Source organism: Cheilinus undulatus, linkage group 17 (assembly GCF_018320785.1).
Source record: "Cheilinus undulatus linkage group 17, ASM1832078v1, whole genome shotgun sequence".
NCBI classification, from domain to species: Eukaryota; Metazoa; Chordata; class Actinopteri; order Labriformes; family Labridae; genus Cheilinus; species Cheilinus undulatus.
The window spans coordinates 21,425,014-21,441,793 of record NC_054881.1 but is presented as its reverse complement, the minus strand read 5'-3'; the positions used below and the strand labels follow the sequence as shown (position 1 = coordinate 21,441,793).

At 37.6% G+C, this 16,780-nt stretch overlaps 2 protein-coding genes across 3 annotated transcripts; one reads left to right on the top strand and one right to left on the bottom strand.

The window, feature by feature from the left end:
- Window positions 1-2,328: 2,328 nt before the first annotated feature.
- fam166b (family with sequence similarity 166 member B) lies at window positions 2,329-7,510 on the bottom strand. Its single transcript, XM_041811645.1, has 7 exons — window positions 7,427-7,510; window positions 6,942-7,064; window positions 6,088-6,269; window positions 5,234-5,388; window positions 4,853-4,979; window positions 3,142-3,333; window positions 2,329-3,068 (listed from the first exon to the last, which is right to left on the bottom strand). Exons 2-7 carry the CDS (start codon window positions 7,004-7,006, stop codon window positions 2,974-2,976), a joined length of 816 nt encoding a protein of 271 aa, XP_041667579.1. The 5' UTR covers window positions 7,007-7,064; window positions 7,427-7,510; the 3' UTR covers window positions 2,329-2,973.
- A 3,523-nt stretch (window positions 7,511-11,033) lies between these two features.
- On the top strand, window positions 11,034-16,530 carry si:dkey-106l3.7. 2 transcript variants are annotated; one of them, XM_041811798.1, is made up of 6 exons: window positions 11,034-11,185; window positions 13,905-14,066; window positions 14,253-14,418; window positions 15,587-15,663; window positions 15,836-15,924; window positions 16,216-16,530. In XM_041811798.1, the coding sequence occupies exons 1-6, from the start codon at window positions 11,117-11,119 to the stop codon at window positions 16,301-16,303; spliced, it is 651 nt and encodes a 216-aa protein (XP_041667732.1). In that variant the 5' UTR covers window positions 11,034-11,116; the 3' UTR covers window positions 16,304-16,530. The 2 variants fall into 2 exon arrangements, with proteins under 2 accessions (XP_041667732.1, XP_041667733.1); XM_041811799.1 differs by lacking the exon at window positions 15,836-15,924 and having other exon boundaries at window positions 16,216-16,294.
- Window positions 16,531-16,780: the final 250 nt, after the last annotated feature.

Here is a 16,780-nt window from a genome sequence, read left to right as displayed (position 1 = left end):
CTGTATGTGTACAGCTGATGGAGGGGACAGGAATGTTTATCAGGCTAAAGTTACCATATGAAAAGTCTGCTAGAAATATCAAAAAGCAGTTGTTGATGATTCTACAGGTGACTACATCAGTCGGCCTGATTCAAGCTGCAATGGCGTCATTCCCTTTGCTTTAACTGTCCTCTGTGACGCTCTCAGTCTTGTAGCGTTGCAAATCCTTGGTCTGAACTGGACTTTAGTGTAAAATGAGCTGATATCTTGAATAACAAACCTTCATAGCTTGGCTTAATTTTAAATTTTGAACAGCTGCTGCAACCGGCTCCTAGTGTGTCTGAATCCTGATCTAAAAAATACCTCCTGGTTGTTGTTTGGTCTGTGTACTGTGGTAATTTGTGCTTAAAGCTCCTGTGGGTGTTTTTTTTACTGGTTATGAAACAGACTGAAATTAAAACTGATGCTGCTATATGACCTACCAAAGCCAACGAGACCATCCAGGACAAATCTAATGCTTTCTATAAAGTTTTAATGCTTGAAATTGATGCTGCAGTGTAGGTGTCAGAAAGACAGTTTACAGCTTGCTTTTTAAAGTAAAGATTCTCAATAAGTGATCCATTCACTGTTTAAAGCAGGGGTGTCAAAGTAAATCACAGCTGGGGCAAGATTCTAAAATCAGGTCTAACCTGAGGGCTGAACATGGTTAACATTTAATCCTAAACTATCAACCTCATTTTCATCAGTAATAATTAATGGGGAAAGAACAAAACTTAGCACTGATGTTAAATGATTTTGAGGGACGAAATAAGGCAAAATGATAAGTTTAAAGACTCAAAATCTGAGGTAAGAAGTCAAAATTATTAGTTAAAAACAGTTAAAAGTAAAACACTATTTTAAAAGTCAGGATAGTGTTTTTAAAAGGCATATATATATGATGTAAAGTAGAAATAATGCGTTTTAGGGTCAAATTATGAGATAAAACAAAATCATGAGTTTAAAAGGTTAAAAGATGAGTTAAAATTTTAAATTGTGAGTCTTAATGGTGAAAATATGGGATTAAAAGTCAAAATTAGGAGTTGAAATGGTCAAAACCTGGGATAAAATTTGAAGTAATTAGTCAAAATATGAAATAAAAAGGCGAAATCATACATTTAAGTTGTAATTGTAACATGCAAAATTGAAAATATGAAATTAAATTTAAATTACTTTCTTTCCCACATTCCTGATTTTTTATGTAATTATTTTTACTCTACTTTTTCACATTATTATGATTTAACCAGGATATTTTAAATCTTTCAGGTTCAGTTTGCATTTTTATACTGCAGGAATTCTGCAGATCTAATACTAGTAGGCCAGTTATCATGAAAATATGATGTGATCTTGCGGGCCGGGTTTAACTGTACCATGGGCCAACTTTTGACCCCTGGCCTTGAATTCGACACCCCTGGTTTAAGCATGATTAGCATTATTGTCATAATCTCCCTTTAAACATGTACAAAGTAAAAACAGCAAAGAGATAAGAAGTATACTTTGTCCACAGGGGGCGCCAGAGTCAACCAAACCCAAATGACCTCACAGGAGCTTTAAATCAGCTGAGATCAAGCTTTCTGAATGCATTCAGAAATAAACAGTTCTTGATCTCTTATCCAGTAGTTATCTCAATGCATCAGGACCAGTTTCTCCTCGTAACTTCACTCTGGAACAACCAAAAGTAAGGTGCTTTTATTACCTGTTCTCCTTTGTATTCCCTGTAGATGAAAGTCAACCTTAAAATGTGACCTGCTGTTGCCTGTTGGGACATTATTGTGGTGCAAACCCTTTCGTATCTCATGTCAATATCCACATAGCTGTACCTTTTAATGTTTGGACTGGAAAAAAGAAGCAATACACGTTTAACAGTGCCAAATATTCTGCACACCAGCCTTGTGGACTGTCAGTGACGTTTTATTGACAATTACTTGATTTCTTGAGAAAATTTGCAGCATGGATTTACTGTGGATGCATGAGTAAACAACAATACTGTAGTACTTTGTAGATCTTGTGATTTTTCTGTGAATGTTTTTATAGCGGTAGAGTTAGGTTTTGGTATATTTCTGAAACTGAAACAGAGTGTTTTATTGTTTGTTGAACTCAGTAGGATGTCTTCCAGTACAGTGAGGTTTTGCAGTTGCACAAATATAAGCCACCTGCTGGCTGTTTCAGGTATTTCAGTATGTGTCAGGTATATTTTGATAGACTGGTGTGTAGATGAGAAGGGAAAACAAACAAAAAGACGTTCTCTGCATTTGTGAAATAGAGAATTTTAATGTTCTGCAATAATGTGAAGTCTGTGAAATGATTCGACCTAGCATCATTTTCTCTGAACCCTTCCTCTAATGCCCGGTGACAATCAAAGTCTGTTAATAAAGACTTAACATACTTACATGTCTTGTTCTTGTTATTATCAAAGAAAGGTACAAAACATTTTTAAAAATGTGGGATATTGTGTCAAATATAAATACATCAGGATACAGTTATTTGCAAATTCTTTTCAACTATTTAACTGATAACAGTACAAAGCCCAGACAGCATGTTGTGAACCTTAAGATGTATATCAAACGAGAAAAGGAAATTTCCACTTTCAATACTTCAACAGTTAATGTTTTCAGACACTTGCAGAGTGCTAGAAGAAAATGTGATGAAACAGTGGTTAACATGCTCCTGTCCAAATATTTTGTCACATGTTGCAGGGATCAAATTCAGAATCTGTTTAGTGATTAAACATTAAGTATTTTGTTTTTGTGTTGTATTCGAATGAATATAGGTTGGGAAGGATTTGAAAATCAAGGTTTTATTCAAATTTTACACAATGTCCTAACTTTTTTGGAACTGGGGTTTCTAGGAATGTGTTTGAGCAAACTTTTAGTTTCATGAAAATGTATAATCTCTTGCTAGTAACAAGGCTTGAGTCACAACTAAATGTTGCCAGTAACAAACATTTTATTGATAATTTTATGATTTGTCCTTAAGGAGCCTCTTGATCCCACTCTTTTCCAGTGCATTCTGTGAAAGCTGGCCAAATGATTGTCCATACATGAACCTGTATCCTGTAAAAGGCATGAAGTTAGTTGAGCTCACAGTTAAGTCATTCAGAAGCCTTTATCAGACACTGATACACACCTGGAATGTGTCCTGTGAATGACGGTATCACCCCCCTGTCTGATGGATAGATGGTGGTCGTGGAACCGTCCTGTCTCTGGGATGTGCAGCCACTCCGCTGCTGTGCCCCAAACTGGATCAGTGCCTGGTTGGTTGTGACTGGGTAACCTTTACCCACAAGGAAGCGGGATTTCGGCACATGTCCCGTGAATCCTTTAGAAAAACATCACTCAGTTAGCTGCTGGAGTTCTCAAAGGAAAGGGTACAAAAATAAGCACAAGGATTCTCTCTATAATATTCTTAAAAAAAAAAAAAAAAAAAAAAAGATCATTAAAGGCCTTTTCAACCCTTTTTCTTGTATCATTTTCATATTTTTGTTTGCATTTCCAGCAAGTTGTCATTGTAGCTGCTGAACTTTAGAAATATGTCTCTAATAGGTGATGCCTTCCGAAAAAAAAAACAATATTTTTAAATGATTTCAGATTGTATATTTTAGCTAATTTTAAATAAAAATTTATGCATAAAATTACTTAGATGTAAAATAAGAACATGGTCATTCGGTGAGAATTTTGCTGAAATCGAAGTATTGTTTAAAAAAATCCTTTAAAGGTCACATATTATGCAAAATACACTTTTTTCAGGCATCCCCCCCGATGATCAGAAAAATCCATTCCCTCCCCACAGCTTTTGGCAACTGTGTGCTGAAACAAGCTGTTCGCAGATTTTCCCCTCATAGTGTCATGTGGGGAGTTAGCACCGCTCCCGGTTCTGTTGGTCCCCCCCACTTGGAAGAAAGTTCAGATCAGGAGAGCCACATCCATTAAGCCACATCCATTTACTGAGAGGGGCGGGGTCAGGGGCGGAGTCAGACAGCTTATTAAAGTTTAAAGCCACAGACACAGAAACAGCTCGTAGTAAGCAGGGCTGAAACAGAGGGGTGTTTAGACATGCAAAAATTCAATACTGGAGTGTTTTTCAGCAACAGACTTCACAGGCACGTTTTGAGGGCCTCTGAACTTGCCCTGGGTGAGCAGATGGTTGAGTGGTTTAAGGTGAGCACTACGTATGCGGGCGGCCCGGTTTCGAGTCCGGCCTATGGCCTTTTGTTGCATGTCTCTCCCCCCTCTCATCCCTGTTTCCAAGTCTATCCACTGTCCTCCGCTATCTAATAAAGGCCCCCAAAAAAAACAACTTTTCTTAAAAGTGTAAAATATGTGACCTTTAAACGTTAGTCTGCACACGACTATTCTTGAATTTGCAAGGCTATGTTCAACTATGCTTTAACCCCCTTTAGACCCCAATGGGGGTCTCTGGTCCTCTGCACCTTTATTATTATTAACATTTTTTAAATTTTCCTTTATGTTTGAGGTCGTTTGAGAACCCCTGCTCTAGCTGTTTTGAGTGAAGGTATTACTTTGAACATGTTTGTTTTTTAGTCAGTCCCTTTGCACAAAGTGTGGTTTTCATTCACAGCTCTCAAAACTGACATTAAAATAGTTGCTCAGTACTGACAGTGGCTATTGGCAGGTGAAAATTTGATTTTTTTAACATCTTAGTTGTAAGATATTTCCATCAGGAGCAGATGGGGACAAAAAGAGCTAGAAGCAGTGGAACACGTATGTACACAGTAGATATCTCAAAAGGAAACAAGTGTCATCAAAACTTACAAATACCAAACAACTTTACAATAATATGTCTAAATTAAAGTGGAAAGATCTCCTTTTTGATGTACCTGACATGAAGCACTTGTTCGGGTCATCATCATCCATTAAATAAGGTTGTCCGAGGGGGGCGAAGGGCTTCGATGGCTTGTAGGAGAAGACTTTGTCAGAGATTGGCGTAAAAGGCAGTCCTGGTCTCTGAAAAAAAATATATATATATTAAAGCTTACATGAAAAAGTTTCTCCAGAATAATTAAGGTGAATCTCAGAGATATCATGAGTAAATCTATAGTTGGTTCTGTGAAATCATATCACTTCTACCTCTCAGTCTTTCATTTAAGCTGTATTATATTACAGTGAACTGACACTACAGTCCCACCATGGATAATTAAACACGAGTGAAGCTATTCAGAGGAGCGTGTCAGCATGTCTAAATGAGAAAAAGAGGTTACAGCAAACTGTTGTCTGGGGTAGCTGACCACAGCTGGCAGGTCTGACGATCGTCGTTTGAGCTTTGCACATCTCTCCTGGTAAAACTCTGTCAGCGCTTTACGACATGTTTCAGAGTAACTGCTGGCAAAGTAGTTCTGTTGTTTTGGAATGAAGCCTGAAACAGCAATAAGTCACAAAATTAATGTTTTGATGCTCACAAAACATGACATTTAAAAAAAAAGTTTTACTCCTTTTACCATAGAGAACACGTTGAAGTGGTTTTAAATGTTTGCAATGACAATTTTATAGAAACAACCGGAACACTGTTGAAAGAGTATTAATGTTTGTGATCTTTAGCTTGTTCATTATGAGAAATTCATCCATGAAAGAAAAACAGTGGTTTACTGTTTAGAAGTTATGCCTTGTGGAGTAGTTTTTATTGAACAGAGTCTGCTATTTAAAATGAGAAGCAGACAGCTGAGGTGAGAAGAGCTCAGCAGCACAACTCATTACCTTTTGATCATTTGTTATCTTTTTGATTCGTTTCAGAATCAGCTTACTGTGTATTTAAACACACTTACATGTGTGTGAAAATCGACAGCAGTGATGTAAAATGGCTTCTCTGGCCTGTTATACTTAATTATTCAGTTGTGGAGATGGATTATTCTCATGTTTCCAGGGTCTCATGGTGCTATTGTAGAAGATGAAAACTCACACATTTAAAGGTTTAGTGCCAAATTTCAGTTATATCCATCATAACTTTAAATACACCCGATTTTGTTTCAGTGCTTTTCAGACTCCAGGGCAGAACTATTTTCCAGTGCAATGTTGAGCTCTTTTATTCACTCCACCTGTTTAAGAGAATGATGTCTACCTGTGTATCCTAGTATCATCTTTAGTGTCAGAGCACTGTCAGACTCTGGAGGTGGGTCATGACCCTCAGTGAGGACCCAACGTCCGGAGGGTTTCGCCTCAGGACTGCTAAGCAACTGGTGGGTAAGCCCGCCATAAGACTTCCCCATGTTGTACTTGAGCTGTGGGCAGTATCCTGTAAACCTGAAAACAACATAGAGGAACAGTAGCTGAAGAGCATTGCTTTTGAGTAGGTAGGGTGTATTTTTATGGTATACATCACTTTTTTATTAACTTACAGTGTTAGGTGGGCTAAGGTAAGTTTAGTTATGAAGCCATTCAAGGCATTGTGCAGGGTTAAAAAACAGAATAACAGAACTATTTATTTAAAGATAGTAAATGTTTACAGGTAACAGTATGCACCTTTAGGATGTGTCAAGGGCTAAGACAGCTGAGGTCTGTCTAATGAATTTAATTTTAGAGATTTAAAATAAAATCTGAGCAAAAAAAAAAGTTTGATGTAAGGAAGAAAAGATCATTTCTGCTCATTTTGATAACATATTATGGCAATGAAAGTTGCATTTTATTACTGTCTTTGTGTACAAATTAGAAGAACAGTGTTCTATAAAACTGCCCAGCAACAATAACACATGCAAACAACCCAAATATTTAAACAATCTCTGATATTCAGTCTTTTAGCATTTTTAATGACGATGTTTTCGTTTTAACACTTCATATTACGTATTTCGTGTCAATTTAGGCCACTGTAATGATTTAAATTCATCAGCAGTCGACATTAAACCTTGTGCAGCAATAATATTTGACAGTTATTTATGCATCTATCATTCATCAGAGATAGAGGAGACGTGAACTTACCCCGGGATGTAGTGTGGATCAGGTGTCATGAGAAGTGAGCTAAATTTCGTGGCGTATTTCTCCATGTTGACCCCGCTCAGGACAGATGACGGTCGACTTCCTGTGCTCGGTGTTTGCTGGTTGCTACAGAGAAAGAAACACAAACATAGAGATGGAATCAAGTGTTATTAAACTGACGTATATACCGAAACTTTCCTTCGAGTACAAACACACTTATGTAACTACAAACATAAGCTACTGATTAGGTTTTCACGTTCTGTAAAGGAAAGTTTAGGAGCGTTTCTGCTGTTTGACACAAACTACATCACCTCTAAACAAATCATTTTATATTTATTTAATATTTTATACATATTTAATACTTTAACTAATCATTTTAGCGTTAAGGGCAACGTAATCGAAACGTTTTTCTGTAATAAATGACACAAAAGAAGATAACAGAGACGGTGAGTACTTAAAACAAGTTTTCTGAACGTTTAAGAAAATACATGTTGAAATTTCAGAAAGGATGGGTAATGGCGCCCCCTGGTGGCTTCATGCGACTCATTTTGAAGGAAATAAGCCAATAGCAGACAGATGCCACCACTTTGCAGGCCCAGGATTTCAGAGAAGCTGAGGCCAAGTAAACATACAGCTAAAATAGCGGTTGTAAAAGGCTACAAATGTAGGAATAGCGTTGAACAAAACATAAAAAGAGTATTAATTACTTGGCTGTAAAGTCACTTTAACATATCAATGTGCTACACGTCTAACCACAAGTTGAACGTTTACACATCTATTATCATTTCTTTTTTCCATTGTATTAAATTATTGTATTTTTTACCTTTTATTCTTCTGATAAAAAAGAGAGTCAGGTTACATTTTACCAAGTTTTTCTAAGAGAAAAAAAACACACAAAAAAATACTACCAGATAGTGTTAATTTTGTTGAGTTAAACTATGGCTAAAAATGCTGTTCCACTACCTTTTTTCAATGATGAAGTCCAGACTGACAAAAACTAAGTTTCCTTTTTGTCAAAGAGACTGGACTGTTGAAATCCATGATATTGCATGTGTATGTAAGGTAAATCAGTATCTTCATCTGTGTATTTTAATAAAGTAAAGCGCTGATAGTGCATAAATATGAGTGTTTTACATTTATATTTATTTAACAATAAAGAAGTTAAAAGGAAATGAATGTTGGTACTAAAAGTAAAGACTAAAATTTAAGGACTTTTTTTTTTTTATAAAATCTTGATTAAAATGTTTTTGAGTTTTTGTCAACTAAAACTATGAAGAATATATTTTAATGTCCCTGCAGGGAAATTCCATCCCACAGTTACTAAATCAATAAATACATCAACACTAGCTCTAACTATAAACATTTCAGTCAAGACTAATATTACATTTAAATTATATTCCAAAATTAACACTTAAACACAAAAGAGGCATTTATTATTGTGGCAATATTCAATAGGCCAGATTATTTTTCTTATTCCAGTTACTGTTCAGTTTCATATCCTGTGATAATTTTTCCCTCTCAAAAGTCAAACTCTCTGAATGCCACTGTTGTGTGTGTGTGTGTGTGTGTGTATATATATATCTATATCTATCTATCTATCTATCTATCTATCTATCTATCTATATATATATATATATATATATATATATGCGTGTGTGTGTGTGTGTGTGTGTGTGTTAGAATATGGTGCTTATGTGTTAGTTAGAAATAAAACTAGTAGCTATAACACATAATACAAGAGGCCATTTAAGAGACCTAAACAGATGTGGGCAGACTCACTCCAGATACGTAGTTTTTGTCTTCGAGGATTGTGAGCCAGCTTTTGTGTTTTTAATCAGATGACCCATTTCGTCAGCTTTCACCTGGGGAATGTAGATCAAATCAGCAGACAGGACAGGAGCGGCCATTCTTCACATTCCTTCACCTACATAAATGTTGGTTTGTTGAAATGACGACAGCATTTAGTGTTTCAGACTCTTATTACAGCTCCTCCTTTCACACGTACACTGACACCTTATCACTGCAGATACAGAGAGGAATTTGAACATATACTACCTTTATTATATACTGACATTTAACTCTTTATGGCAGCTTGTTACTTTATCTTTGATAAGCAGTGATTAAATGGTAAATAAGCGGTAAATACAAAGTAATTAGAAGGTCAAGAAGTGGTCATGAGGGTCAATAGAAGGTCAAAAGGCAAAAATGACTGGAAAAATAGGTAAATAATTGGTAAACTAACTACTCTACATTTATTCTTCATTTTATCCCTACAGTTCTACACCAGTTTAATATACTATATGTATACTTTAACATGTAGCATATTATGAGAGTACTCTGTAACAGGTTCTAGGGATCTATTCAGATCCATTAATAATAAGAAAAACAGAAGGAACTGTGAACATGCATTTCGAGCACAGGCTGCCAGTTCTTTAAGAGGCATATGTGTACTACCAGAACTTGCTTACAGTCACGCCATCTTAGGTATACAACTGGTACATATGAGGTCAATAAGGTGTCGATTTAAGTTAGATAAGTTGTAAATAATTCATTAAAATATGCAGTAAATAATTGATTAATTAGCAGTAAGGGGTAAACTAGTAGTTAATAGTAGCAGTAAACAAGTGATAAATAACGAGTTTAAGTGGTAAATCAGGGCACTAGTTTAGCTCAGTTGTTACTATATATTGATGCAATCCAGTGAAATGTTTGTTCTTACACTTATGACCGTACCACCTAAAGTAAGCCTGATCTGCTCCGTGAAGCTGAGCAGTGTTGGGCCTGGTTAGTACTTGGACTTAGCACTGGGAAAACCAGTCCCAACAACGGGGGGGGGGGGGGTTAGGTTTTTGACAGCTCTTGAAAAATAAGTAGTGATCAAGCAGTCAATAAAGCGTCAAAAAGAACTGGAAAAATGTGAGCATACAAATAATAAGTTGGTTTTAAAGGATTTCAAACACCTTCAGAGACATTTCTGTGCATAAACCATATTAGTTAAATTTAGGCTGACTCATCCAATAGTGTGAGTTAGATTTAAGGCACAGCCATGAAGAAATAACCCTGACAAAATAGATATGCATAACTGAATAAATGAGCAAGGATTTAAAGGAGCTGTGTGCTCAAATCAGACACCTTGCACACATTATGCATTTGCAAGTGTTTCCAGCTTTTGTGCATGACATTTCTCTGCACTTTTACATCCTGAGAGGAGAAAACTGTTTTATGATTGCACAATTGTCCTGTGTTCCTGTACATGATTGTTTGCCTTAGATAAAAACATCTCATATGTGGGAGCTTCTTTCCTGCATGTCATTCCCCACTCTCTAATCCCTGTTTCCAACCCACTGTCTATCACTGTCTATAAAGGAATTAAATGCCCAGATATAAACCTTGCTTTCTTGATTTCTTACAGGTGTACAGACAAGCACAGCATTTCCCCTAACCCAGCAGATGAGTCACACTTTCCCAGTATTCAGTGACAGGAATGAGCGGGTATGAACACGCAGCTGTGACAGGACAGATGCTGCTCAGAGGCGTGGTGAAGCAGCAGAGGCGGATCAGAGAGATGTTTTGAATTCTATGCAGCCAGTTTACTTCAGCTAATGACTGCGTGGGTCGTCTGCACTGCGGCTCATTTTTCCTGTTGTAGCAGAGGTGTGAGGATGAATCTGTATAGGAGTTTTGGGAACCTTATGGAGTCCTGGGTGACTGAAGGAGGACCGGGTTTGGACTCAGAATGGCTGGGAATAAACAATGAAGACTCTCCCAATTCTTCCTCAAACCTGCGCTCAGAATCTGTGGACTCTGGAGTGGAGACAGCCAGCTCAGAGACATCTTTTCCTGCCACATCCCGCTCTGCTTCTACAGATAACACAGAAATAGACGCATCATCCTCTCAGTCTCCTGTCCTCTCCTCTCCTGTGCTCTCTTCTTCCTCCTCTTCCTCCCCTCATCTCCATTCCAGCAGGCCTCAGGGGGACTCCAATGCTTTTCACCAAAAATTGGAGCTCACACTAAAGAGGACTGATTCTAAATATCTAAAGGAGAACTCACAGATCCCTTCAGTGGATGAGGTGCTGAGGCGGCGACCCAAACGGCACACGTCTGATATAGTGAGAGCTCATAGGTCAGAGAGTTTTGGCCTAAGGACAGCCAACCCATCAGTTCCCACCAGGCACATGTCAGAAATATTCAGACGGCCATCGTCTCTGAGCTGTGACCCGCTGCAAGCTCAGGCAAGATCAGAGGTGAGATCATGCACAAACCAAACCTTGTTCAAATATTTGGCAGAGGAGATACAAACATTTGTGTGATTTGTGTTTGTTTCTATGTGAAACCACTTCCAGGATTACATAAGTTCAGCAGGAACATGTGTGGTCTTGCACAGCACCACCAGTGCATAAATGTGAAAGGAAAGAAAGTCCCACTGGTGTGACAGGGTCTCTACTTTTACTGTAGTTAGAGGGTTGCAACACAACTTGCTCTCACATTCAAAGTAGGACAGGCATGTCATTACTCATAACAGTATCTCTTTCATGCTCACAACCCGTCACGAGTCTGTCTGTGGTGCGAGGGATCATAAACCAGTCTGCCCAGGTGACTTAAAACCCACAGGTATGACAGGAATGGATGGAGACGTGAGGGAAGTGAAGCAGTCTGTGGGGCTTTTGTGTAAGAATGGAGGACTCTTCTTAAGTGGAGAAGAAAGCCTTGATTTGAAATTAAAATTTAAGCATTGAAAACTACCTAGCCATTAGACAGGTGGCTCTCAGCTGATCAGACATCAGGATCTAAATGTGACCTAAAAATGAAACTGAAACATTTTTCTTTAATAGAAAATGCATGATTAAACAGAGTCAGGACAACACAAACATGATTGAAAAGTGCGTAGGGACAGAAGGGCATGTTTGCATTTTACTTTTACTACATTTTCCGAAGATAAATGGACATTTTAGTAATTTCTTGAGGAAAACCACCTTTGTTTTCCAAGAAAAGAAGATAAATATATTTAAATCTTGTATAACTGATGGAAATATACTCATTATCACAGGTTAACTAAGTTGAATAAAAAAGATGGATTTCTGTCTGATCAGGGCTTCTGTACATCATAGACTTTTTGCTCCCATTTGCTGTGAGTTTGAGTGCTCATGGTGACCAACTAGGTAGCTCTTCAAGCTCACAATAGAGATGTTACAGCTGGATTAATAGTACCAGTGGTTTAAGTTTAAACAATAGTCTTTGGGTGTGTGAATTACTTTAAATATGTTCAGACTTTAAAAGGCTTAAGAGGAAGGCAACACTGAGAGGCCAATTGCAAATAGACAGTTATTAAGTTTTAAAGGCTTGACTTAGTTATGCCATCTAATTATACTTAGATTATCCTGTTTACCCTCCCTGTTCTCTCAGTCTGTTGTTATTCTCAAAGTTCAAACATAAAATGTTTGTGCACAATGATCATTTAAATAAGTAGAAGAGGTTATATGATGTGACGTGCTTTAATGTAATCCATATCCCAATTTCATTAACATTAGACCCCTAAAAGAAAAAACATATATACAATAAAACATATAAAACTGAGGAAACCATTACAGTTATTAGTACCTTTTAATTAGATACTAAGAATGGCAATTAGTTGTAGTATTGCCCTTTCATTAGTCATTATGAAGCACTTACTAATGTCCATTGCACTTAAGTAATATTACACAAGAGGAAGTGTGGTAGTACTGAAAATCAGCGCTGGCAATAAACAACATAAGACCCTTCTCCATTTAGCTACAAGCAATCATAGTGACTAAGACCCTTGGAACCCCAATCAAGTCTTTGCTAATTTTGGTTCGACTGCAAAATAAATGTAGATCTGAACCCTCTTATGCACAATAAAGTTACAGTCATCTATTTTTCAGGACAATCTGGACTATCAGAATATGTGTGCTACAAAGAAGTCAGATAAATGTATCAAAAGTTTTATGACTAGAAAGAGAAGGTAAAATAAAAAAAAATGTAAATTATATCTCATAGAATTTTATACAAATCACACCCAGAACAATAGTGAACAAGCTTTTTCACATCTGTATTTCGGTCAGGACCACGTTGTCAAGAAACACACATGATTTGCAGCCCAATTTTCTTCTCTTTGTCAGCAGTTATTAATTTTGCTCTTATAGCTGTAATTTATATTTCGCAGTGTGTCTGTTCTGGGATCCCCCTGCCCTTCCACGAGCCTATGTGAAAAGCATCAAGCAGAAACAGCACACGTTCCTGCCTTTCCTGTGCCTACAAGGATAGCCTGAGGCAGAGAGAGAAGCAGCAAAAAACCCAGAGCAGAGCAGGCATCAGTGACAACAGAATGACACTGATTAAGTCAGAAGTAGAATAAAGGAGGAGCTGGGGTGGAGGAGGGTTGCAAAAACTGGCTTGTAAAGAGGGAGCAGCAAAGCTTAGCCAGGCTAGAGCAGTTTAAATATGGCAGCAGGAGTTTGACTAGCCAAAAGCGTAGGGCAGATCAGCTGGTCATCAGCTGCTGAGGGCCTGTGTGGGATCAGCTCGTCTTAATTGTATCTCAGCGCTCGACTTCATGGCCTGCCCCAACTAATGCTTTATGCTCATATTTTTTACTACAGGCCTTGTCTTCAGGAAGTTGCTGTCTTTTACTTCCAGTGTCAAAATGGAGGACTGATAGCAACCCTGCTATGTTTTTATAGTGAAAAAAACTAATAGTCATATTATCATGGATTAAGCAATGTATATTTGTACTATCAGGGCTCTGAATAAACACCAGGCTATGTGCAAAAACATGCATGGTAATAAAGGGTTTTACCATTTTCAAATCTCCAATAATACAGTAGTCACCACTTACATTTCCCAAAATGCTTCTTAAAGCTGAGAAATATGTTTTTGACATTTAAATGTAATTCAAAAGAATTCAAATGATGATGTGAGGATTTCCTCATGTATTGATCTGTGCAGGTTCTTGGTGATGAGAAAAGGAAAGACCTAAGCCCTGGTCTCTGCTACCTGGAGCAGGTGTGCCAAATGTTGGAGGAAATAGCCAGACAGCAGATGCACAGCCGAGCCCTACAGATGGAGATGGATGCCCTGCGGGAGCATCAAGAGATGGAGGCGAGCCAGGTGAGCAAATTCACGTTTCGCTTCTTTGCAAAGCAATTAAGAAGCCGTCGTACTTCCTACACTACAATGGGTTCATAAATAGGACACTGGCTTGTCAAGCTGGGTGTGACAAGATGTTTTCGAACAGCTGGAGGGTTCATTAGAGTTAAACAGCACTGTCTTTCTCATTGCTTGGCTCCTTTTCAGCCTGCCGACACCTGTCAGAATGACTCCAAAGCTGCTGAAGAGGATCCCATGTGCAGTCAGAATCAAGGAAAAGCCAACAGCTTAGACTACAGACGGAAAAGTCATCCTTATGGGCATTTTAGACAAAGATCAGCCTCAGACACCACCATTGCATTAATGCATTTAAGTGAGTCACACTGCAGTTTTTATGTTTACTTCCTCTGGTCATGTATTCATATTAACACACCCAAATCTCCCCAGAGTTGGGACAAGGTGTAAAATATGAATTTGAAATAAGAATAAGTGACTTCCAAATCGTTTGAACCTGTATACAACTGAACTGAACTGATTGGATATATAAAGGACACTTCTGATAGGCTCAGTCTTTCACAATTAACAACAGTGCAAAGTTCTCCACTTTGTAAAAGACTGTGAGGGCAAAAAGTCAAACAGTTAATGAACAATGTTCCTCAATGTGCAGTCACAAGGAACTGAGAGATTCCGACATCTACAGTCCATAAAATCATCAAAAGATTCAGAGGAACGTCTGCACATAAGGGGCAAGGCCAAAAACCAATACTGAATGCCTGTGACCTTTGATCCCTCAGTATGTCAAACACAGTTTGTCTCTGCAAGCAAAAGCCCTACAGCAATAACATCCAGAAGCGATGTCAAAGGCGAAGGCGTCATTAATACTGAGAGGTACATACAGAGTTAAGAGCACATCCAGACAACGCATTTTTCACAGATTAACCTGTTTATCGCAGTAATGCTATGCTGAGCTAAGTCTGCTTGAGTTACAACAGCATGGCTTCACAATAAAAGAGTGTTGGTCTGGCCCATATACAGTCCAGACCTGTACCCTGTTTAAAATGTATGTTTCATTATGAAGCCCAAAATAGAATAATGGTGACCTTGCACTGTTGAGCAACTTAAAATGTACATAGTGCAAGAATGAAAAAGAATTCAACTTTAAATACTTCAAAAATTACAGTCCATAGTCTCCAGGTGCTTTCAGCAAGTTTATAGAAGAAAAGGTGACGTTAAGCATCAGTTAACATCCTCCTTTCCCAACTTTTTTGAAATGTGTTGCAAGTATCAATCTAGAATGTGTGTATATTTTGATAAAAACAACAAAGTTTATCTCTTTGAAAAAGAAATGTCTATTTTTTGCTGTGTTCAGTTAAACTTGGGTTTGAAAGAATTTGAAAATCACTGAATTCTTTTCTTTATTTACATTTTATACAGTGTCCCAACTTTTCTGGAATATGTATTTCAATTCATTTAGGTTTACGCTTAACCAGTTTGAAAAATAATCTTGTGTTTGGTGCTGTCATACTGTTTTCTTGCCACAGAAATGACGAATACAGACTGCAGAGGGCAGCACCTGACTGAGAAAAGCCTGCAGGAGGAGGAAGTTCATAAAGAGCAGGTAGAATACAAAATCCTTCAGTAATAACAATCTATAATTATTTTAAGAATATAAACAGCAAACTAGTACTTAGATCAAATTCTTTTAACTTGAAAGATCAGACTATTTTTCTTTCATCTTTCTCATATTTTTTTAAATTCTAAGTTCATAAATATGTAATTGTTTCTTTCAGGAGTCTAAAAAAGACGAGTCTAATGTTCCTCACAAAAACTGGAAGTTAAAATTGGGATCCTTGAGAAGAGAGGGCTCAGCTTTGAAAGGGTGAGACATAAAAAAGCTCAAAGGGTGCAGTAGTATCTACCTCATGTGAAGCATGATGCTCTGAGGAAGTGTAAATGTGTGTGCTGCTCCAACATGGCAGCCGGCCGAGCTGACGCAGTGATCCAGAGCTAATGCACAGTAGAAGCACAGGCTTCACTGGGAGTACATTTTTAGTCAGCACTTCTGTTCCTCTTGAACATTTTGTCCCTTTTTTCCTCCAAACCTAGCTTACATACCACTTCCAGCTCTGTCTTACCTCAGCTCTAAGTGATTAATTTTTTATCTCCATAGCCAACAGATGCAGCCATCTGAAAGGAACTCGGCCCGACGACGCTTGAGCCAGCTGTTCAGGAGGAGCAGGAAAACTCTGCCTGCATAAATGGAGCACAGAGTGTTTGAACATTTAGGTTTCAGTTCAGAGGAGGAGAAAATGTCTGCTGCTGTAAACTCACTTTTTGTACAACCCAATTGATGTAGCAAACTGCACTGTATAGCCTATTTATTGTTTGCTGTTTACTTGCCTTTTTTACTTAAACAGACTTGCTTTAATATCTCTATGGTAAACTACATTTTCCTATTACAGCAGCAAATTTGCAAGTTATTGTGATGTGCACCACACAGTATATTACACTAAATGTCAATTACTATTTTGTAAATTTATCAAGCATTGGAAACTGTTATAAATGTTGTCTCTGTGTGTTTCTGTATATAAGAATAGCATTATTTATGTGCATTAAACAACTTAATGTCTGAAACTTTTATAAATTTGTCCACTGACTTTTAAAAACTTAAAGCTTAAGTCTGGCAAGAACTACACAATAATCATGCTGATTTTTGGTCTGATTGTCCATTTCTG

Excerpts from the sequence above, each read along its gene's own strand:
- fam166b (XM_041811645.1), bottom strand. The coding sequence starts at position 7,006 with ATGGAGAAATACGCCACGAAATTTAGCTCACTTCTCATGACACCTGAT. Across the intron at positions 5,389-6,087 it reads GATGATACTAGGATACACAG|GCTTCATTCCAAAACAACAG; the intron begins GTAGACATCATT and ends TTGCTGTTTCAG. Across the intron at positions 4,980-5,233 it reads ACCCCAGACAACAGTTTGCT|AGACCAGGACTGCCTTTTAC; the intron begins GTAACCTCTTTT and ends ATTTTTTTTCAG.
- si:dkey-106l3.7 (XM_041811798.1), top strand. The coding sequence starts at position 11,117 with ATGTCAGAAATATTCAGACGGCCATCGTCTCTGAGCTGTGACCCGCTG. Across the intron at positions 11,186-13,904 it reads AAGCTCAGGCAAGATCAGAG|GTTCTTGGTGATGAGAAAAG; the intron begins GTGAGATCATGC and ends TGATCTGTGCAG. Across the intron at positions 14,419-15,586 it reads CATTGCATTAATGCATTTAA|AAATGACGAATACAGACTGC; the intron begins GTGAGTCACACT and ends TTCTTGCCACAG.